This window comes from Drosophila serrata, unplaced genomic scaffold, assembly GCF_035046125.1.
Source record: "Drosophila serrata isolate PLE 108 unplaced genomic scaffold, ASM3504612v1 contig_276, whole genome shotgun sequence".
NCBI classification, from domain to species: domain Eukaryota; kingdom Metazoa; phylum Arthropoda; class Insecta; order Diptera; family Drosophilidae; genus Drosophila; species Drosophila serrata.
Window position 1 is genome coordinate 7,708,489 of NW_028257174.1, and position 19,535 is coordinate 7,728,023.

A 19,535-nucleotide genomic window follows, 5' to 3' on the forward strand; every position below is an offset into this window, starting at 1 on the left:
ATGAGCATAGTTTTTTTTTTATAAATGTATTTATTTATAATTAAAAAGGATATATTTTGTTTAATTTTATATATAAATAATTGGTGTTTTGTAAATAGTTTTGGTATATATTCCCATCACAGCTAGTATTTTCAGTTAGTGCTGCAAAACAAACAGTTTTTGTTTTAAAAATAGCTAGAAATGCACAAATGTTTGTTTGTTTTTTTTTAATTACCCAATAATCCTTGCATACAGTTTAATATAAAAAATGTATATCCCTTATTTTTAGAAGACTTGACGTTGATTAATTCGGTTTCCTCGTTGTTTGCCTGTGTATAACAGTTTATACGTATGTTTTCATGCCCTTTCATCGTTATCCCACACTGGTGGTTGCTGGACATTATTTTTTCACTGTTTATGTGGATTTTAATTTTTCCGGTTCATCGAAACTAGCAGAGACCAACGCAGCCACCTGTGCTGGCAACCAAAGGCCCAGGTATCCGGCCAGCTAGAATCAAAGAAACAGTGAATCCCCCCGCAGCGGCGACGGCGGGCGACAAGCAACAAGTTGGGCAGGAGGAGGCGACGACGACGGCCAAGGCGAAGGGGAGGCCCGTCAAGATGCCGGTTAAGATGTACGATGTGACGGCGCGGGTGTTTAGTGCGATGCAGAACCTGGACATAACGCTGCTGGCCAGCTATCCGGAGACGGAGATACGGCCGGTGCTGCCTTCGCTGGTCCGCATGAGCCTGCTGTCGCCGCTGGACAACACCGAGTCGTCGATGGAGTCTCGCAAACAAATCCTTGCGGTTCTCATTGGCATCGAGGTGGTGAACAGCATTGTCTCCTATCTACAAGTTAACTACCACGAGCTGGAGAATGAGCTGAAAAAGGAACTGCAGACACGCCAGAAGGCAGCCTACTTTGAGGGCCAGCAGCAGCACGAATATGGCCTGCAATCGGGCATTGCTCTGGGCTTTGAGCGAGCGGATGTGGCGCGCAAGGTTCGAGTAGTGCTCTCCGAGATCTTCAATCTGCAGCAGCAGGTCCAGGAGCAGAAGCCGGCGGCCCATTCCGAAATGCTGGACGATGGCATCTATTTGGAGGAAGTTGTCGACATTCTATGCATCGCCCTGGCCGAGTTGCCTTCGCTGCTTAACATCCTGGAGCTAACTGATGCCCTGGTGCATGTGCCCAACGGTCATCGCATCATTTGTGCTCTGGTGGCCAACTTTCCCGACTGCTATCGCGATGTGGTTTCGCATGTGATTGCCAACTGCGATGAGGAGGGCAGCGATGGCAAGCATCGGTTGACTCTGCTAATGGCTCTCAGCGAGATGAACCCTTCGCAGGCGCTGGCTAATCGCTCTATGTGCGTGGAGATGCTCAAGGTGCCGTCGTTTATGCTCAAGCTAACGCTTAAGCATCCCGAGGATCTGGTGAGTGTGTGCTCTTAGATTTGAAATGAACAGAGATGGCTAATCCAGCTATAGCTGTCGCATTCCATTTGAGAGGAAGACATGGACACTACCTATAATAGTTTTTCTGTTCTCCACCAGATTGCCTTTCTCACCGGTCTGCTGCTGGGCAACGATCAAAACCTGCGGTCCTGGTTTGCCGTCTACATCCGTTCCAGCCAGAAGCGGAAGGGGGATGCCCTAAATCTGGTGCGTGTGGAGCTCCTGCAGAAGGTGATACAGACGACGAGCAGGGCGGCTGAGCTGCCCGACTTTAATTTACAGGGAGCGGTGCTGTTGCGCTTGTACTGTGCGCTCCGTGGCATTGGCGGTCTCAAGTTCAACGATGACGAGATCAATGCACTGTCCCAGCTCGTGACCAGCTGTCCAAAGGCTACGCCTTCGGGCGTGAGATTTGTTACACTGGCCCTATGCATGCTCATTGCCTGCCCCTCGCTGGTGTCCACCATACCGCTGGAGAACAAGGCTGTGGAGTGGCTGCAGTGGTTGATACGCGAGGATGCCTTCTTTTGCAAACGCTCCGGTACCAGCACCTCGCTAGGTGAGATGCTCCTCCTGCTGGCCATCCATTTCCATAGCAATCAGATTGCCAATATCAGTGAAATGGTCTGCTCCACGCTGGCCATGAAAATACCCATACGACCGAACAGCACCAATCGAATTAAGCAGCTATTCACGCAGGATCTCTTCACCGAGCAGGTGGTGGCCCTGCATGCAGTCCGGGTGCCGGTGACGTCAAACTTGAATGGCACTTTGCCGGGCTATTTGCCAGTTCACTGCATCCATCAGCTGCTCAAGTCGCGGACATTTCTCAAGCACAAAGTACCGATCAAGTCGTGGATCTTCAAGCAGATCTGCAGCTCGGTGCGTCCTGTGCATCCGGTGATGCCAGCCATGGTCGAGGTGTTTGTGAATACGTTAATTATACCAAATCCCACTGGCAAGGTAAACATCGATCATATGCACCGGCCCTTCACTGAGGCGGAGATTCTGCATGTCTTCCGCACCTCCCAGCTGACGTTCTTTGCCGAGGAACTGCCACCGATGGCGGAGAGCGAGGAGCTGGCCCAGATTGAGGTGAGTTGCCCGCTTACCGCTCAGCTGCTAATGATCTACTATCTGATGCTGTACGAGGACACGCGCCTGATGAATCTGAGCGCTCTGGGTGGGCGCAAGCAGAAGGAGTACTCCAACAACTTCCTGGGCGGCCTTCCGCTCAAGTATCTGCTGCAAAAGGCACACCATTATCATCACGACTACCTCTCGCTCTTCCATCCGCTGCTACGTCTCATCATCTCCAACTATCCGCATCTCAGCATGGTCGATGACTGGCTGGAGCAGGAGCACAGTCAGGCGCAAGGCGGCAGCGCAGCAATCACCACCACCATCTCCACCGTAACCAAGCAGCAACGCGAACTGAAGCCACACCAGCTGGATCGCGCCCTGGCCGCCATCCAAACGAAACCACATCTGGCTATTCGGGTGTTTAAGCAGCTGCTGCTTCTTCCACCGGAATCTCTGGCCCAGTATGGCCAGCAGTTGGTGCAGCATCTGCCTCTGGTGTTTGCCAAACCTGTGCCGCGTTACATTAAGGACCTGTACAATGATATTTGGCTGCGTCTAAACGCTGTCCTGCCCACCACCCTGTGGATAATGTCGCTGCGAGCGATCACCAACGGCTCGGATTCGCTGACAAGGCGGACATTTGCCAACGAGAGCCTGCTGGAGCCAATGGAGGTGCTCAGGTGAGTTTCGTGTAAAAGAAGTACTATTGAGAGATGCAAATAATCCTCAAATTCTCTTAACAGCTGTCCCCGCCAAGTCTTTTGCTCACCCTACCTGCTGATGATCCTGCTGCGCATCCTCAAGGGCAGCCTGGCCGCCTCGAAGACATACCTCAATGTACACATGCAGCAAAAGCAGGTGGTGGACAAGAATGGCCTAGTGCAGACCGATGCCGATCGGGAGGAGCTAAAGACCACTTTGATTGCCTCGCAGGAAAGCGCCGCAGTTCACATTCTGCTCGAGGTGCTGGAATATATGGCCAGCAAGGCCAACGATCGTGTGTCGCATCTGGAATTACGTGAAATTCAGGGCATTATCGGAACGTATGTGCATCAGGCCTTCATTTCGGAACCCTCCCTGGCCAAGCTGGTGCATTTTCAGACTTACCCCAAGTCGGTCATCCCTATGATTGTGGCCAGTGTGCCGTCGATGCACATATGCATTGATTTTGTTCACGAATTCCTCAATGTCACCGAAATGGATAAGCAGATCTTCACCATCGAACTAACGTCGCATCTGGTTCTTAATTACTCCATTCCCAAGAGTCTCGGTGTGTCCAAGTTCTGCCTGAATGTGATCCAGACGACGTTGTCGCTGCTCACCGCCTCCACCAAGTGCAAGTTCCTGCGGAACGTATTGCCGGCAATGGTGCGATTTGTCGAGACGTTCCCCATTCTAGCCGATGACTGTGTTAACATCCTGATGACCACCGGTCGGAGTCTGCACTCGCAGTCGTCGCTTGGCGTGACCACCATGCAGATGCCGCTCACAGAGAGCGCCAAGCTGTGTTCGTATAGGGATGCCCAACTGCATATTATCATGATCGAGGATGCATTCAAGGCGCTGGTCACCGCAGTCATGCAGAAATCTGAGTTGTATTAGTCTAACCCCAATCCCTGTAAGAATCCCCCCTTCCTGCTCATTTCTCCAGCTAAATATAATAGTGTTTTGTACAATTGATAAATGAAAACAGTAAGATTTGACCAAAATAAAAACATTTATTTGTAAAACTGTGCGGTTCTTGAATATATTTAAGTAAATTTTTTAAAGTTTTAATAGTTTGTCTTTATTTTTGTATTTTTCAAATATTGCGGACTTATTCTTATATCAAGTGAAGTTGGCCGCGCTTCATCTAGACCTGTTATCGATGACAAGCCTTCAATTAGAGTCGAGCTTCATTTTGCCCACAAAAAATAAAATCAATTTATATCAAATACTTACCAGATTCTATAATATTGCAATATGTTTACAGTTATAGCATTACTCATTGACGGTTAAAGCATATTTCTCAGATTTTCTTTATTTCGATGAATTTCAATTTCGAAAGGCAGTCGAAACAGATAACTGGGTATCGATAAGTTTCTCGAATACGGCCACACTGGCTTGTGCGCTGGTGCATTTTTGTTGTTGTTCAATTAAAGCTCGGATGTGAATTACTCGTACTTATTTAACCAACGTTCGATTACGATCCCCCCCGCATTTGGAGTGCAAGTGCATTAATTGTGAGTAGTGAGTGTTGCGATATTCGCAATTCGCGTTTTGTTGCCCTCGCGGAGTTAGTTTTTCCGGAGTTTTTCGCCTTTTTTTATGTGTGCGTTTTACGATGCTGATTCGTCTTTTGTATACGTTGTTGTGTACGGCTCTCTCTCTTTGCTCCCGCTCCCTCTGCCGCTCTCCTGCTCAGTCTCTCCCGCTCCCATTTCCACTCCCCGTGCGTGCGTGCCTTTGCGTGTGTTTGTGTGAGTGAGTTTGCGAACGAGTGAGAGTTTCTGCTGCTCTGCCGAAGTTGGCCAAGAAAAATAATTAAAGCAAATACGAATGGAATTTGTTGATATTGATATCGTCTTGTTGATGCTGCACTAGCTACCGGCTGGCAGCGAGAGGAATATAATTGAAGAAAACTACTCCGCCTGCTGAAATTGAACAGCACACGCGAGTCTTCTTTGTGCGCAACTGCAGGTAATTGTTCAGCGCGAGCGGGAGGCACCAATGGGTAAAGTGCGCGTGCCAAAGCGAGATGGCTAGACGGATGCGGCAACAGTGTTTTTCTTTTCTGCAGCGAATCTGAATTTCGGCTTAATGGAGCGACTACGGCTCTGCACCCGCTCTCTCTCTCATTGCTACTGCCACTGCCGCCGCCGCCGCCCCACCCCGTTCCGTTTCCTTTTTACCGCTGCACTTGCAGCAATGACACTGCCCTCTCACTCTCGCTATAACAACTTCCACTCCACCTCCCTTTCGATCCGAGAACAACAATAACCGTGGGCCGTTCTTTTTGTATTTTGTATTTTTTTTTTTTTCTTTTTTGGCCTTCCCCAGCTTGCCTGTGTCGTTGTTGTTATCACTGTCGCCGTTCTGCCCGACGCCCTCTCCCTCGTTCCTGTAGATTGTACAGGAAATCTGTTGCAGCTCCAATTTCGCTTCTGTGCTGCTGGCTGCACTTGCTGCACACACAGCCACACCACGTGTGTGTGCTGCTCCCGGAAAAATTCAATTAATGCCCAGTGGGGCTGCTGCCGCTTGTTTATTCTTTCCACTCTCCCACGCACAAAAAAAAGCTTCAATAAATTCCTAGGATAAAACAGCAACAAATTGGGCATGAGAAAAGTGCAGCACTAGCAGCAGCAGCAACAACAACAACCATCCACCCACGATTTTGCTCTCTCTCTCTCGCGCTCTCTCTCTCGTTCTCTGTCTCCACGGCACACTCTCTTTTCCTTTCTCTCCAACTGTCTTGCGCCGTTGTTTGCAACAGAAGCAGAAGCAGAAACAGTTAGTTTGGAAAAAGGATTTGTTGCAGACCGATTTCCCTATTTTCCCGAAAAATGTTGTCAAAAATCGCATAAATACAAGCCAGGTAACACGAAAAATGGAAACAACGAGGAAACATTGCATTGTATGACGAAATCAAGTGGAATCAGTTGAAACGAGGACTACGAAATCACATGGGCAGATTTTTCGCTTAGCGCCGGCATAAGAAAATCGCGTTTCCCCCCTTCCTCCTGCCTTGCTTACGTCCTTCCTTCGTTTGTCACCGCAGCAGCCAATCTCACTGGCTCTCTGTCGCTCTCGCTCGCGCCCTGAGAGATGTGTTTTCGAAGCTTCCAATCCGTGGATGTATCCGTAACTGCGTAGTTGTGGGCAGCAGCAGCATCCGCCGCAAAACCCCAATCCGAGTCCTAGACTGTGCGAAAAGTCGTCCGCGGTGTGCGAATATGTGAAGGTCCCTGGGACCGAATTCCCACAAAGGACAAAGGAAGCAGTTACATATACTGTCATCCGTCGTACAAGGTTATATTCTCGGTCGGTTAATCCGATGTGTGTGCGTGTGTCTGTGTGTGCGAAGTGTACTGGTTTTTGGGAGTCTGTCTGGATTGAACTTGGATGTTAGAAAGAGATCGGTCGCTCCAGGGTTGCAGTAAGAATTCCAGTTGAGGATAGAAAACCACAGTGAACCGCTTGGAATATGACTTCCATTGTTATAGAACCCTAAAGTCTAGACTTTTTTGACTGCCACAGATGAGGATTAATTTGTAGTTGTTTAAATCAAGTTTTATATGAAGCAACTAGCTTCCCATAATCCTTACCAAACTTACAACAAACTGACTCCAAAGCCTAATATTCTCAATACCCGGCAGGTACGTCAAGATGCGTCAGTTTAACATATCGGTCATTGGACTATCCGGGACCGAAAAGGACCGCGGCCAGGTGGGCGTGGGCAAGTCATGTTTGTGCAACAGATTTATGCGGCCAATGGCCGACGACTACTTCATCGATCACATATCAGTGCTCAGCCAGAGCGACTTCAGCGGCCGGATCGTAAACAATGATCACTTCCTCTATTGGGGTGATGTCCGCAAGACGACGGACGAGGGCGTGGAGTACCAGTTCAATATTATTGAGCAGACCGAGTTCATGGACGACTCCACCTTTCAGGCCTTTAAGGTGGGCAAGATGGATCCATACTCGAAGCGCTGCACCGCCACCAAGGTCTTCTCCGCGGAGAAACTAATGTATATATGCAAGAATCAGTTGGGCATCGAGAAGGAGTACGAGCAAAAGGTGATGCCCGATGGCCGACTTAGTATCGATGGCTTTGTGGTTGTCTTCGACGTCAGTCCCGTCCCCAATCGCAGTGTGGAGAAGCAGGTGGAGTTTGTGCAGAATGTCATTGCCAGCATCCTCAAGAACAAGAAGCCCCTGGTGCTGGTGACCACAAAGAATGACGATGCCTACGAGCTGTATGTTCGTGAGGCGGAGAAGATTAGCCAGCGGAAGGACTACAAGAGCACCGTGCAACTCATAGAGACGTCGGCCCATGAGAGCATCAACATCGATCTGGCCTTCCTCCTGCTCGCCCAGATGATTGACAAGGTTAAGAACCGGGTTAAGATCATCTCCTATCAGGAATCGGCCAAGTCACGCAAGGAACTGCTTGACACACGTTCCGAGGCGGTGACGCGACTGATCCGCAATCAGATCACCGACTACCATGTGCTCTGGTCGCAAGGCTCCAAGATGCTGTCGCAGTATCGTGAATGGAACGAGTTCCTCAACATCTTTGGTCACGAGGCCGGCCAGAAGCTCTTCCGCCGCCACATGAAGAAGCTGCGCGACGATCATCTCAACAAGAAGCTGCTGCAGTATCTGGACAAGTTTGCATTGGCATTGGAATACCTGCTGCCGGACATTGGTGCGCTCAATATCAGCGATGACGATGCGTGGGAATGTGCCCGCAACTATCTTCAAAATCACATTGAGTTCGAGCAGTACTTCTTCGAGTGCCCGCAGGCCTCATGGACAGAGCTGGTGGACATGGACGAGGCCGAGGATGAGGCGCGCATTCCGTTTGACGTGCTGGAGACATCCGAGGCGGAGACAGTCTTCCGTAACTATTTGAATTCGGTGCAACAGGACAAGAAAAAGATTGGGTGAGTTTCTGTTCCATTTTGTAACTAAAAACAAATCTTTTGTGAGAGGTACTAGTTAAGAAGGGTATCATTTAATGCATCTCCTAAAAACCCGTTGCTTTTCTTTGCATATTCCTTTATTCAAGATGGAAGCAGCAGTTCAAGATGCTTCTTGAGGAATCGGGTTTCGTGACGCCCGGCAAGCAACTGTCCGAAGTTCGAGTCCTGTTCATGGGTCGAGAGTGCTTCGAGGCTCTGTCGGAGCATGACTGCCAGCAGATCTATGACATCCATCAAGATGAGATTATTGAGAAGAGCAAACAGAACTTTGTAGAGCTGCTGCTTGAGCATGCCCAGTACTTTCTGCAATTCAAGAATGTGGACAACATCACGCAGGAGGATGTGCGTCAGATAACCGAAGTCATTCAAGAGGATTCGCGCTATAAGATGCTCGATCGTTTGGATCAAGAGCGGCGTCTTATGCTCGTTCAGCACCTGCGCTTCATCCACTGCCCCGTCCGCGATCACTGTCCATTCTTCTACAACTGCGTCGATGGTTTGATAGAGGAGGTTCTCTCTGATAAATCGACCAGCAACCACAAGACACCGAGTGTCGGTGGCGGCTGGAAGAGCTCATCCTCTGGCAGCGGCACTGATCGCACGCTCAATCTATTGATTGTTGGCTCGGAGCATCTGGCCAGCGATCTGCTTAACGACATACGCATCTGCACTGGCAGCAAGGGCGAGTATATCTACGAGAACCAGACGTATTATCTCAATTATCGCATTGCCAATGGCGACATGGAGGCCTTCAAGGCCATCGATGTGTATTCAAGTGGTAAGACTTTCCCTACGAACTATAAATTAAAGAGTGAATCTATTAATCCTATTGTTCAATGATTTAATATTTGGAATGTTAAAACAGACACCGAATACCAAGCTATTAAATGATATCATAGGGCTTAGTCACAGCGCATTGGGAATACTAATAAATGATGAAAATAGCTGAATGAGAGAGAATGAGGCTTTATTTATGATTGAAAATGTAACCAAGTTAATCAAGAAATATATAAATAGTAAGTTTTTGCAATATAAAAACAGATAAACAACTTTATCAAGGAGAAACACTGGTAGTTAACGTTGAAATTGATGAATTCCCCAAGTCAGAATTAAATAATTACATACAGTTTCGCGATATATCAATATATTCTGCCATATCTAAAGTTTAATCATATTCCACAGGTTTGATCTGCGTCTACTCCAACCAGCAGTCTTTTGAGACGCTCAAGGATAACCTGGAGCGTACGCTGCTTTGCAATCTGGAGCTGGAGGATAAATTTGAGAACCTGCCAATTGTGTTGGTCTATCAGCCGCAGGATCTCAAGGAGAACGAGGTGGAGTACCTGCGTAATGAGGGCATCCGCCTGTCGGAGATGCTGCACTGTGACTTTATCGATCACACGCAGAATCATCAGAAGTACGTCTACGATATACTCAACATTGTCATCCTGTCGCTGAAGCTGACCGAGATGAAAAGCTACGAACCGTATCCCTCCAATCACACAGACTTGCGCATATTGTGCTGTATCTTCTGCGGCGATCAGTATGACATTGAGAACATTGTCCAGCCGCTGGTGGCAGAATCGACGCTGGTCAAGGCCAGCGAGCATTCCATTATTGTGGACGTTTTCATTGGCGATGCGAAGCGGCGAGTGGAGTTCATACTGTCGTCATATCATGGCACTAGCCAGTATCGCGATGAGCTAATCCATGGCTACATTTACTTTTATTCGGCCAAGCGCCGCTCATCGCTGGCCAATCTAAGGTAAGTTGCGACGCGCATATTGTTAGCTTTCTTTGTGATTAATTATGTTTTGCTTGATATTAAATTGCTTATTTACTTATTTTTGTGTCATTTTCAGCCTTTTGGCAGCGCAGAATGCCAACATTCCATTGCAAATAATTGCAGTGACGGAAAGCGGGGGTGTTAATGCGTTCTTCAACAGCGATATTTGCCAATTTCTGATCACCGAGGGCAATGCGGTGGCCGATCGCTTCAAGGGCAGCTTCATGACCTTCTCGGCGGATCAGTATGTCAAGTGTAAGTTTGATATTTGAGTTAATTAAGGAATAAACACGAACTAATTGTCATCAACCATTCTTCCAAACAGTTGCCTTTTACAATCCATTCCTGAAGACCGCCTGGGATAACAAGTATGAGGTGGAGAATTTGCATGTGGAGGAGTCAATTACATTGGATTCGGGTGAGGGAACGCTAGAGAACTCGGTTAACCAGATGCCACGCCCGCCGCCGCGCCACGAAAGCTATATGCTATCGAATACTCTCGGAACGGATGGTTCCGGCAGTGAGAATTATGAAATGCTTCCTACACGATCTCTCAACTCATTAAATGGTGCGTAACACAAGTCAATATAGATAATATATGCTATATATATATTGAACTTTGCAGAAGAAAGAGATATATCATTAGATGAAATCTACGATGACAACGAAAAGCCGAAGCATCTGCATCAAAGTAAGTTCCATGCTGACCATTGAACCCTAAAAAGACCCCCCGCCCCTAAAGCTAAATTAAAAGCTATAACATAAAGCCCAAAAAGAAAACTAGAAACCAAAAACCAAACTCATTCAGAATTCGTGCCCAAATAATAGCCAATTTAACTATATATATAATATATCTACCATATACATTCTATACCCATCATATATATACTATATGAATAATGTCTCATATCCCATTTCATCATGAAAACCAACCATTCATTCATTCATTCATTCATCCATTCATTGCCATCGGAGATAGTTCCTCCATACCATATATACTTATACATATCATATATATATATATATATATATATATATATATATATAAATACTCTTATATAATGATTATTATTAATTAACGAATTAACCTTAACCATTTTTTTGTATCGATTTATCTCTGTGTGTGTATTCGTTGTTGTCGTTTTTTGCCTAATTGCAAATCAAACAAATTATTTGCTCTAAAAAAAAAAAAAAAAAAAATACTCGAAAAAAAAACGAAAATATATAAGGATTCCAGATATTCCCTCCTCCAACAACTCCTCCAGAGCCAGCCCCTCCAGATCATCAGCTCATTACATGCACATATAAGAGTCAATTCGTTTCGGCTTCAGAATCAAGTTTGGAAGAAATAACATGTAATCTAACTATTTGAATATACATATTTCTCCTATATTCTCGTTTTATCTCTTATCTCCTCCTATATATCTTGTACCTTTCTCTCTCTGTCTCTTTTTATATGTTATCTCATCCTTTAGAGCCTTATGTTTGTTTCATTTCCGTTTTTAATTGATTTCGATTTCGTTCCTTATCGTAATCACTCGAAAAAAATACCACCAGCGATACTTCACCTTCGTCCTTAGCTCACATGGCCTTTTCGCCACTTCTCCCCTTCCCACCCCCTTGCAAATCCCACCCTTTTGTTCTTTTGGTCAAAATCTGGGACAAACATATATATCCTTTTGAGAATAGAGCGTTATTTCGTTGTATATTCTGGGTTGTGTGCGCTTGTTCAGGAGAAGCGAATAGACTCGAATTATATGATATTGATCTTTAAAAATTGGTATTCCATATTTCATATATATATATATTAAACAATTGTGTAAATAGCTTGTGTAATTATTAAAACCCTATGAGAAAGATTTTTCAAATGGGTTTCTTAAAGTCTTTTAATGAAGTCTTAAATATTGCCAATTTTAAAGGATAACTTGAGTTCTGCATCTAAAAGTTTGTAAATATATTTGTTTAATTTCAATATGCAAATAAAAAAAGTATATCAAATATTTCTTTATCAGTTTCTCCCGATATCCTGTTGAATTAAAAGCAAATGTACCTTCGAAACGGTGCGCAGAAATATTTCGTTTAATGTTTTTCAGCACCTCTTCTAAATCTTTAAGATATAATTAAATTAAATGAATACTAAAATATTAACCATATAATCCCATTGTCTCTGCAAGGATATTGCCCCCAGTTTTGAGCTCAGACAACGAGAGGGACGTATCAGAGAAAATCCAAGACCAATTTCAACACTTTCACCAATTGAATGCCTTCCTCCTTTTTTCTGTGGTGTGGATTATTAATATCTCTTTTTCGGTTTGTCTGCCAGTTAAGCTGCATATGTAACATACCCATATTGTCCCACGCCGAACCCACAAGATACAAATCCAATCCCAGGATTGGATGCGCGACTGTACAAATGTTCTTTCGTTCGTTTGCTGTGTTCCTTTCCCAACAAGTTCTTGCTCCTCCGTTCTCAGTTCTCCATTTTTTTTTTGCGTTGCTATCTCTGGTTACTTTTTTTTTAAAGCTTTGTCGGTTTCACAGAGTCCTGGCCAAACTGATGAGTCTTGTGTGTGTTTACTCTCGTTTTTCTATATATATATATATCGTTTTTTAACAAGCAGCGGATGTTAGCGGGTCCAAGGATTCACTGGCCACCCACGATGCAGGTTAATCTCATTCTCGATCCAATCAAGTTGTTGTAGAGCCTAGAGCTTTAGAGCTTTAGATCCCTTATTATTTTTATAGCAACCTTAAAAATCCTTATAATCCCGGCACGAATCCCCTGCCTGTGCTCCTGCATCTCTGCCCCCTTTTTAAGTTTCGGTGGATATCGGTCACAGATGCACAATCATATATGCAGGTATTGCTTATAAACTGGTTAGAAAGTTTTATTTCAAAATAAACCTGATATGAATTCGGATATATTAAAATTATAAATGAAAAATGTCTTCCAAATTATAAATAAGATTTATTGTAGTAATATAGGGTATAAAGAGATTATTAAAAAAAAAGGAAAATTATCCAAAAGACTAAATATACCAATTATCTAATTGTCGTTAATAAATGTATGTCATTATTATTATATTGGATTGATTGTTAATCATAAACACGAAAGGGAAGCAGAAGTTTATAACCTTGTAGTTACCAACTGAATTTTAGGAGCGTATCGGATATCGATCATAAAATATTCGCATTCTTTAATGACAATTTTGTAAACAAATCGAATTTTAAAAGTATCATAACTCAATCAAAAAAACATTAATTTTAATTCGGAAAGCTGTTCTACGCTAGTTTTTATTGCGTTAAAAAATCTCCATACTCAATTTAAAGTTTTAGGTAATTAAAAATTTTGGCCAATATTTCACAATTTTCATGATGTAACCCCTTATAAAATTACCAAAAAAAAATTGCAAAAAATTTTTTTGTTCGACATGGCTAAAATGATTCGCCTATTAATGCTGATCAAGAATATATATGATTTATAGGGTCGGAAATGACTTCTTCACTAATTTAATGTATAAAACCCTCCGCAAAGATATAAAAATAAATTATTATTATGGTCGTTAGTTACATTATATAAATTATAATTGGTTTACAAAAAAGTTGAAATGGAAATCTTTTTATAATTTACTCATTTTATTATTTATCATATCCTCAAAAGTCACTGCAAAATACATAGAATATATATCAATATATCCATAAAATGTAGATTTCATTTTTTGTATTGCTCGTGGCACACAAAAAAAAGAACGTTAATTGTATATTTTAACAAATATCACTAGAAAAAGTACAAAATAAAACCCTTGTAGCTTTGAATGTAACGCAAAAGATTACCGTACATGATGAGGTGTGCTCTGCTGCCTATTATCCCGATATCACCTGTCTAGTAGGAATCCCTGCACCGGAATGTATCTCCACCTGATTGGGCTAATTGTGAACATTTCTCTCGTCTTCTTCCCCCCTCTTCGTGTGGCTGACTTTTCAGAGTGGCTGGAGGACAAGAGTGACGGACGACGCAACATGAACAAGAACTCCATATGGAACAACTTTAGTGGCTCGACGCATGCTTACACCACCGGCCGGCGGCACATCGATTCCAATTTAAACAAGATCCGGCCGAAGGGACCGAGCCAAACGTTAAAAGTGGGCGAGGCGCCAAGCCGCAATTGCCCGGCGATGAGCTCATCAACTTTTACACTGCCCACCCAGCAGCCGGGCAAGCTCAATATGAAGAACTTCCAATTGGTCAGCGATGCGGTGGCCAAGATGAACTTTACAGGCTCAGGATCTGGCTCTGGATCGGGCTCCGGCTCCGGTAGCACTGGCCTAGGCCTGGGTCTGGGCAGTGGCAGCATGGTAGACTCGTATCTGGGCGCCTGTGAGCCGGGCGATGGCAAGGATGGCAAGCGATATGATCATGCCCAGCTGGATGGCGAGGATGAGGACTCCGAGGAGCTGGCCGAGTACGAGCAGATCTACGAGAACGAAGGTACCAGTAGTAGAGATAGGCTGTGGGACTGGATAGAAAATAGGATCACCAGACTAACACCCCCTCACCTCAAAATACTCGCCCGAATCACACACTACACTGCACTAACCCACCCAGAAAACAAGGGGCAACATACATTTTGAGCTTGATATTAACATGTTAAGATGTATCTTCAAGATTCGGAAATTTATATTTTGCAGTATTTATAATTTAAACTTGCTTGCATTGCAATCTACTCAGAGAAGGACTTGTTGTCTGTCCAAAAATGTAAAATTTGCCAAACCTAAGGACTCAGACTTGTGAATAAATTATATAATAACGATTTAATATAACTATTAAATGAAGGATGTGTTACAGTTTCAAAATATATCTGTAAAACAATGACCAAGTATTCGATATACACAAATATGTTAAGATCAAGTTCATTTTGATATGAAACCAAAGAGAACCATTGAATCGATTCAACCAAAGCATTGTCTTCTGTGTCCCTCGCCACCCCCTGCCTCTCTCTCACTTCTTCCTCTCCCAAATATAAATCCCTCGAGGCCCCAAATCCATCATCTGACTCCTAATCTTTATCATTTAACCATTTCTGTAGACTGCACCGAATCAGACAGCTGTGCCAGTTCTACGGAGCGACGAGTGCGTCAACAGAATGCCGCTTATTACAACAAGGCCAGCAGCAAGAAGCCAGTGGCTGCCAAGAAACAAAAGAAAAAGAAGGTGGCCATACCTGTGCAGACACCGCGTGTTCCTCCATTTGGCTCCTATGTGAGTCCACCGGAGATTCCGCTACACTATCAGCGGATGGCCGTGGGCGGCGGTGGTCCAGGTGAGAGAAGTATGTGTCGTGTTTGCAATTATTATTTCAAGTCTTCTGGAAGCTGGGAAACTATTCTGTCTATTTAAGAAATTACCAAGGGTCTGCAAAAGGTTATAACATTGTCTTCCTTACTATCTATAATTTCTTATTCTTTTACTTGTAAATTTACAATATTTAATATTTTAGCTAATCACAATTTATATTATTATCCACAGAGAAACCCGATGGCGTAGGCGTGCCCGAGTTTTTGAAGAGCGACAAGTCGCCAGAGGTGAGTTTGGGTTTCACTGAAGATTAAGCCTCTTCCTAACACTCTTTCATTTACACTTACAGTACTCCATGGTTCCAGAGCTGGCGGCAGCTGGAATCTTTGGGGCTGAGAATATGCCCGAGTACAACATGAATGCCAAGTGCTTGAAGGATTTTGAGAAGCTGGAAAAGCGACGCATCAAGGAGGAGACGGCACGATTGCGCAAGCTTCAGGAGAAGGAGAAGGAGCAGGAGAAGAAGCTCAAGCGTAAGCTCAAACAGAATGCCAAGGGTCAGACCGAATCGGCGGAGGCGCAATTTGGCAAGCTGATGATTAGCTCCGACAAAGACGAGACTCCCATTTTCCTTAACAAGTGCGTTGAGTTCATCGAGAAGGAGGGTCTCGACTCCGAGGGCATTTATCGGGTGCCCGGTAGCAGGGCGCACGTCGATATGCTCTTCCAGCGCTTTGAAGAGGGTAAGTTTTGAGCTTGCTTAAGATATTCTAGATGGAGAGGTATTTGAGAGTCGGGTAATGAGCATATTAATTGTAATTTAACATTAAACACAGATGCCAACACTGAGATTGATTCTCTGGACATTCCCGTCAATGCAGTGGCCACCGCTTTGAAGGATTTCTTTTCGAAGCGACTGCCGCCGCTGTTCAGTAAGGATATCATCAAGGAACTGGAAGAGATTGCCGGTATGGGATTAGCACATATAAAGGATATAAATAGATAGATACTGAACTAAAACCTATTTTGCTATAGGTTCCCGTGGCGTTGGCAATTCAAAGCTTAATGTGGAGGTCAAAACCGATCGGAGTTGCCGCTTGATAGCTTTAAAATCGCTGCTCCAGAAGCTGCCGCACATTAACTTTGCCATACTCAAATATATATTCCAGCATTTTGTGCAGTAAGTGTCCTTTGGTTTTAGAATTATGGCTTTATTTATTATTTATGAATCTTCTCGCTCTCAGCGTCTCGGATAACTCAAAGCTCAACAGCATGGACAGCAAGAATTTGGCCATTTGCTGGTGGCCCACACTCATACCCATCGACTTCACCGATATGGGCCACTTTGAGCAGCTGCGTCCGTATCTGGAGGACATTGTGCAGACAATGATCGATCAGTTTCCGTATCTGTTCTGTGGCAAAGATGCATTTGTCATGGTCTAGAATTAGAATGCCACCTGGAGCCAAAACGAGATAGCTAGATTCAATGTGCATGTGTGTGTGCCAGCATTAGTGTGTGTGTGTAGGCGTGTGTGAGTGTCATTGCCAAGTGTAGGTGCGAGTGTCCATGAATGCGTAAGTGGGGCGAAAAGAGAGGATCAGCGAGGCGGGTCTCGTTAGCAATAGAATTGAGTATTGAGTAAACAGTAACGAGTAAAGAGTAAGGAGTGACGAGTAAGGAGAGGATTCATTCAAGAGCTAGAAGCGAAAGCAACGTGTAGTGAGAGGAAGTGAAGGTAGCCCATCGATCGATCGATTCATTCAAATGAGGATCAGCAGCCAGGCATACATATATACATATTAATATTTAATAATAGTACATAGATTTGGGAGTTATGTGTGTGTGCGTGAGTATCTGTGAACAACTTGGCTAAGTAGGGTATTTATTTTTTATATAATTACTTACATACATATGTATATCGCTTATATATAAATATATATATATATGTATGGTAAATGTCTGTGTGTGTCTGCGTCGGCGTCTGCGTGTACGAATTACATACGATATATAAATATATATCTTCTATATACATAAACACACACACATATAATATATATATATATATATTTTGTATCGATGGCTTTGTTGTGTTTCCGTGATAAATGTAAACGCGTCAAGTATTTATATTTTTTTTTGTGTGTCCTTGTCGTTGTTTTCATTGAGTGAGACCTCCCCTCGCCGCAACCCGTGTCCCCGCTGCCAACCTCCGTCACCGCTCAGAGACTCGCGCCTCCATTGATTCATCCAAATATAAATCCCCACCAGAAACAACAACAAAAAGGAGCGGGGCCGGGTGGCGCCAACGACAACGCACAGAAAAAAAAACTAAAACAAGAAATGAGAAAAACAAAACTAAAAAGAGTTGAAAGCGAGGGAGATTATCTAGGATCAAGAATGGTTAAATAAAATTTACTGTGTATCTGTGTATGTTATATAACTGTAACTGTAATTGTACTGTAACTGTAACTGTAATTGTATGTTAAAATTAATGCGAAATCAGCAACAACAAAAATTCCCCATATTAAAAAAAAAAAATAAAACAAAACAATAGCTATAAAGCTAGGCTATACAATATATATATTTAAACAAAAGAAAAAACAACTAAATGTCTGTGTGTCTAGAATAGGAGAAAAGATAAATTCGAAGGAACGAGTAGGTCAGGCTAGGAACGAATAGGAGAAGGAGCAGTAGGCGTAGGAAGAGCCGGAGGCCCAGGAGCAACAACAAACCACGATTTAAAATCCACTTTCAAGCTATAATACTAAATGTGCATCCCTCAGTATGTGTGTGTGAGTGTGAATGCAGCAGAATAACAAAATGTATTCAAAATATACCTACAATTTAAGCAAAAAATTATAATTATCTTGGAACGGCTAAAAAGAAATCTCCATGAACACAAATAAAACTAAAAAACAACTTTCCAAACCGAAACAAAACAAAAAATCAATTTCCAGAGTCTCCCAGTCTCCGACCTTCGAATCTCCAGTCTCTCTCGGTCTCCACTGATTGTCTATTCGATATAATTGATATGTAATCCCCAACGTAATACTCTCTCTTTCTCTCTCTCTCAATCTCTCTGTCTCTGTAAACAATTGTGTGTGTGTTAGCAAAGCAACAAATACAATTTCTACAATATATACATATATTTTAACTAAAAAGGAGAAAGCAGAAGAATAACGAACAAAAAGCATCATCAATATGAGGAGAAGGAAGCTTAGCAGGAGAGTTTAACGAGAGGCATTAATGGAACCGAACAAATAACAACATTTATATTTAGACAACAACATAAGCCTAAGTGTTATTTCTTGCAATTAAAGCATTGATTTTTTATATATAATTGTGTGTTCTTGTGCGTGTGCATCTGTGTGTGTGTATCTTGTGTCTGAAACGGACCTCAAACTTAAAAGAAAGTAACGAGTAGGAGAAAGGAGATCGAGAACGAGTAAGAGAACGAGATCTGTTGCCAAAAGCAGAAACAGAACAGAAGCACATGCTAAAATAAACTCAATATGAAAATTACAAAAACAAAAACGAGAGAAAAAGAAAAGAGAAACACTTAACCATTATATAGTATAATTTGTATAGATGTGTGTCTATTGCATTATTTGTACACGTGCATATATATACCGTCTATATATTACCGTATATATGTGTATGCATTTATTTATATACATACGCTAAACGAAAGAAAAACATTAAACAAAAAATCCCAACCAGCAAAATATGTCTAACAAAAACAAAACTAAAACAAAAAAAAAAAAAAAAGAAAAACAAAAGCAAGAAGCAAAAACAAAAAAAAATTGTAATTGACGTGATGTGTAATGATATTTTTAAAAGCAAATTTTATGCCACGCCCAATGCCAAGCAGCCACCACCACAGCCCCCATCCCCCAAGGGATTCCCGTCTCAGCCCAGCCCAGCCCAGGGTTCCCCTACTCGTAGCCACATTTCCGGTCGAAAAGCACCGGAAATAGAATCTCGGTTGGGGGGCGCCTTGCAATGCAACGCGGGGGGCGTTGGGGGAAAATATTTAACAAAAAACCAAGAGAGAAAAAACGATGAATTGAATCAAACAAAAAGCAAAAATAAATTTGTGGGCATTTTCCAAATATTTGTGAAGCATTTGCCAATAGATTTTTTACTGGGCGGTTTTGGGTTATCCTCGGAAATAAGTATATTCAATAACTCTTGCTTGAACAGACTGTACTTTCACATGTGTCAAATTTAAAATTAATTCGT

At 43.3% G+C, this 19,535-nt stretch overlaps 2 protein-coding genes across 38 annotated transcripts; both read left to right on the forward strand.

Moving 5' to 3' along the window:
* Nucleotides 1-154: 154 nt before the first annotated feature.
* Nucleotides 155-4,253, forward strand: IntS2 (integrator complex subunit 2). Its single transcript, XM_020949522.2, has 3 exons — nt 155-1,419; nt 1,540-3,203; nt 3,267-4,253. Exons 1-3 carry the CDS (start codon nt 601-603, stop codon nt 4,123-4,125), a joined length of 3,342 nt encoding a protein of 1,113 aa, XP_020805181.1. The 5' UTR covers nt 155-600; the 3' UTR covers nt 4,126-4,253.
* A 328-nt stretch (nt 4,254-4,581) lies between these two features.
* RhoGAPp190 (Rho GTPase-activating protein 190) lies at nt 4,582-19,418 on the forward strand. Of its 37 annotated transcripts, none has more exons than XM_086835995.1 (16): nt 4,588-5,202; nt 6,882-8,174; nt 8,300-8,991; nt 9,396-9,978; nt 10,076-10,254; nt 10,325-10,567; nt 10,625-10,690; nt 11,229-11,354; nt 12,621-12,665; nt 13,985-14,488; nt 15,087-15,329; nt 15,527-15,582; nt 15,645-16,038; nt 16,132-16,263; nt 16,331-16,475; nt 16,540-19,418. In XM_086835995.1, the coding sequence occupies exons 2-16, from the start codon at nt 6,892-6,894 to the stop codon at nt 16,736-16,738; spliced, it is 4,890 nt and encodes a 1,629-aa protein (XP_086692121.1). In that variant the 5' UTR covers nt 4,588-5,202; nt 6,882-6,891; the 3' UTR covers nt 16,739-19,418. The 37 variants fall into 37 exon arrangements, 36 of the variants coding, with proteins under 36 accessions (XP_020805172.1, XP_020805175.1, XP_086692121.1 ...); XM_086835993.1 differs by having other exon boundaries at nt 4,597-4,745; XM_086835998.1 differs by having other exon boundaries at nt 4,597-4,745; nt 15,087-15,320.
* Nucleotides 19,419-19,535: the final 117 nt, after the last annotated feature.

Excerpts from the sequence above, each read along its gene's own strand:
- IntS2 (XM_020949522.2), top strand. The coding sequence starts at position 601 with ATGCCGGTTAAGATGTACGATGTGACGGCGCGGGTGTTTAGTGCGATG. Across the intron at positions 1,420-1,539 it reads TTAAGCATCCCGAGGATCTG|ATTGCCTTTCTCACCGGTCT; the intron begins GTGAGTGTGTGC and ends GTTCTCCACCAG. Across the intron at positions 3,204-3,266 it reads GAGCCAATGGAGGTGCTCAG|CTGTCCCCGCCAAGTCTTTT; the intron begins GTGAGTTTCGTG and ends TTCTCTTAACAG.
- RhoGAPp190 (XM_086835995.1), top strand. The coding sequence starts at position 6,892 with ATGCGTCAGTTTAACATATCGGTCATTGGACTATCCGGGACCGAAAAG. Across the intron at positions 9,979-10,075 it reads TCATCGCTGGCCAATCTAAG|CCTTTTGGCAGCGCAGAATG; the intron begins GTAAGTTGCGAC and ends TGTCATTTTCAG. Across the intron at positions 10,568-10,624 it reads ATCTCTCAACTCATTAAATG|AAGAAAGAGATATATCATTA; the intron begins GTGCGTAACACA and ends TGAACTTTGCAG.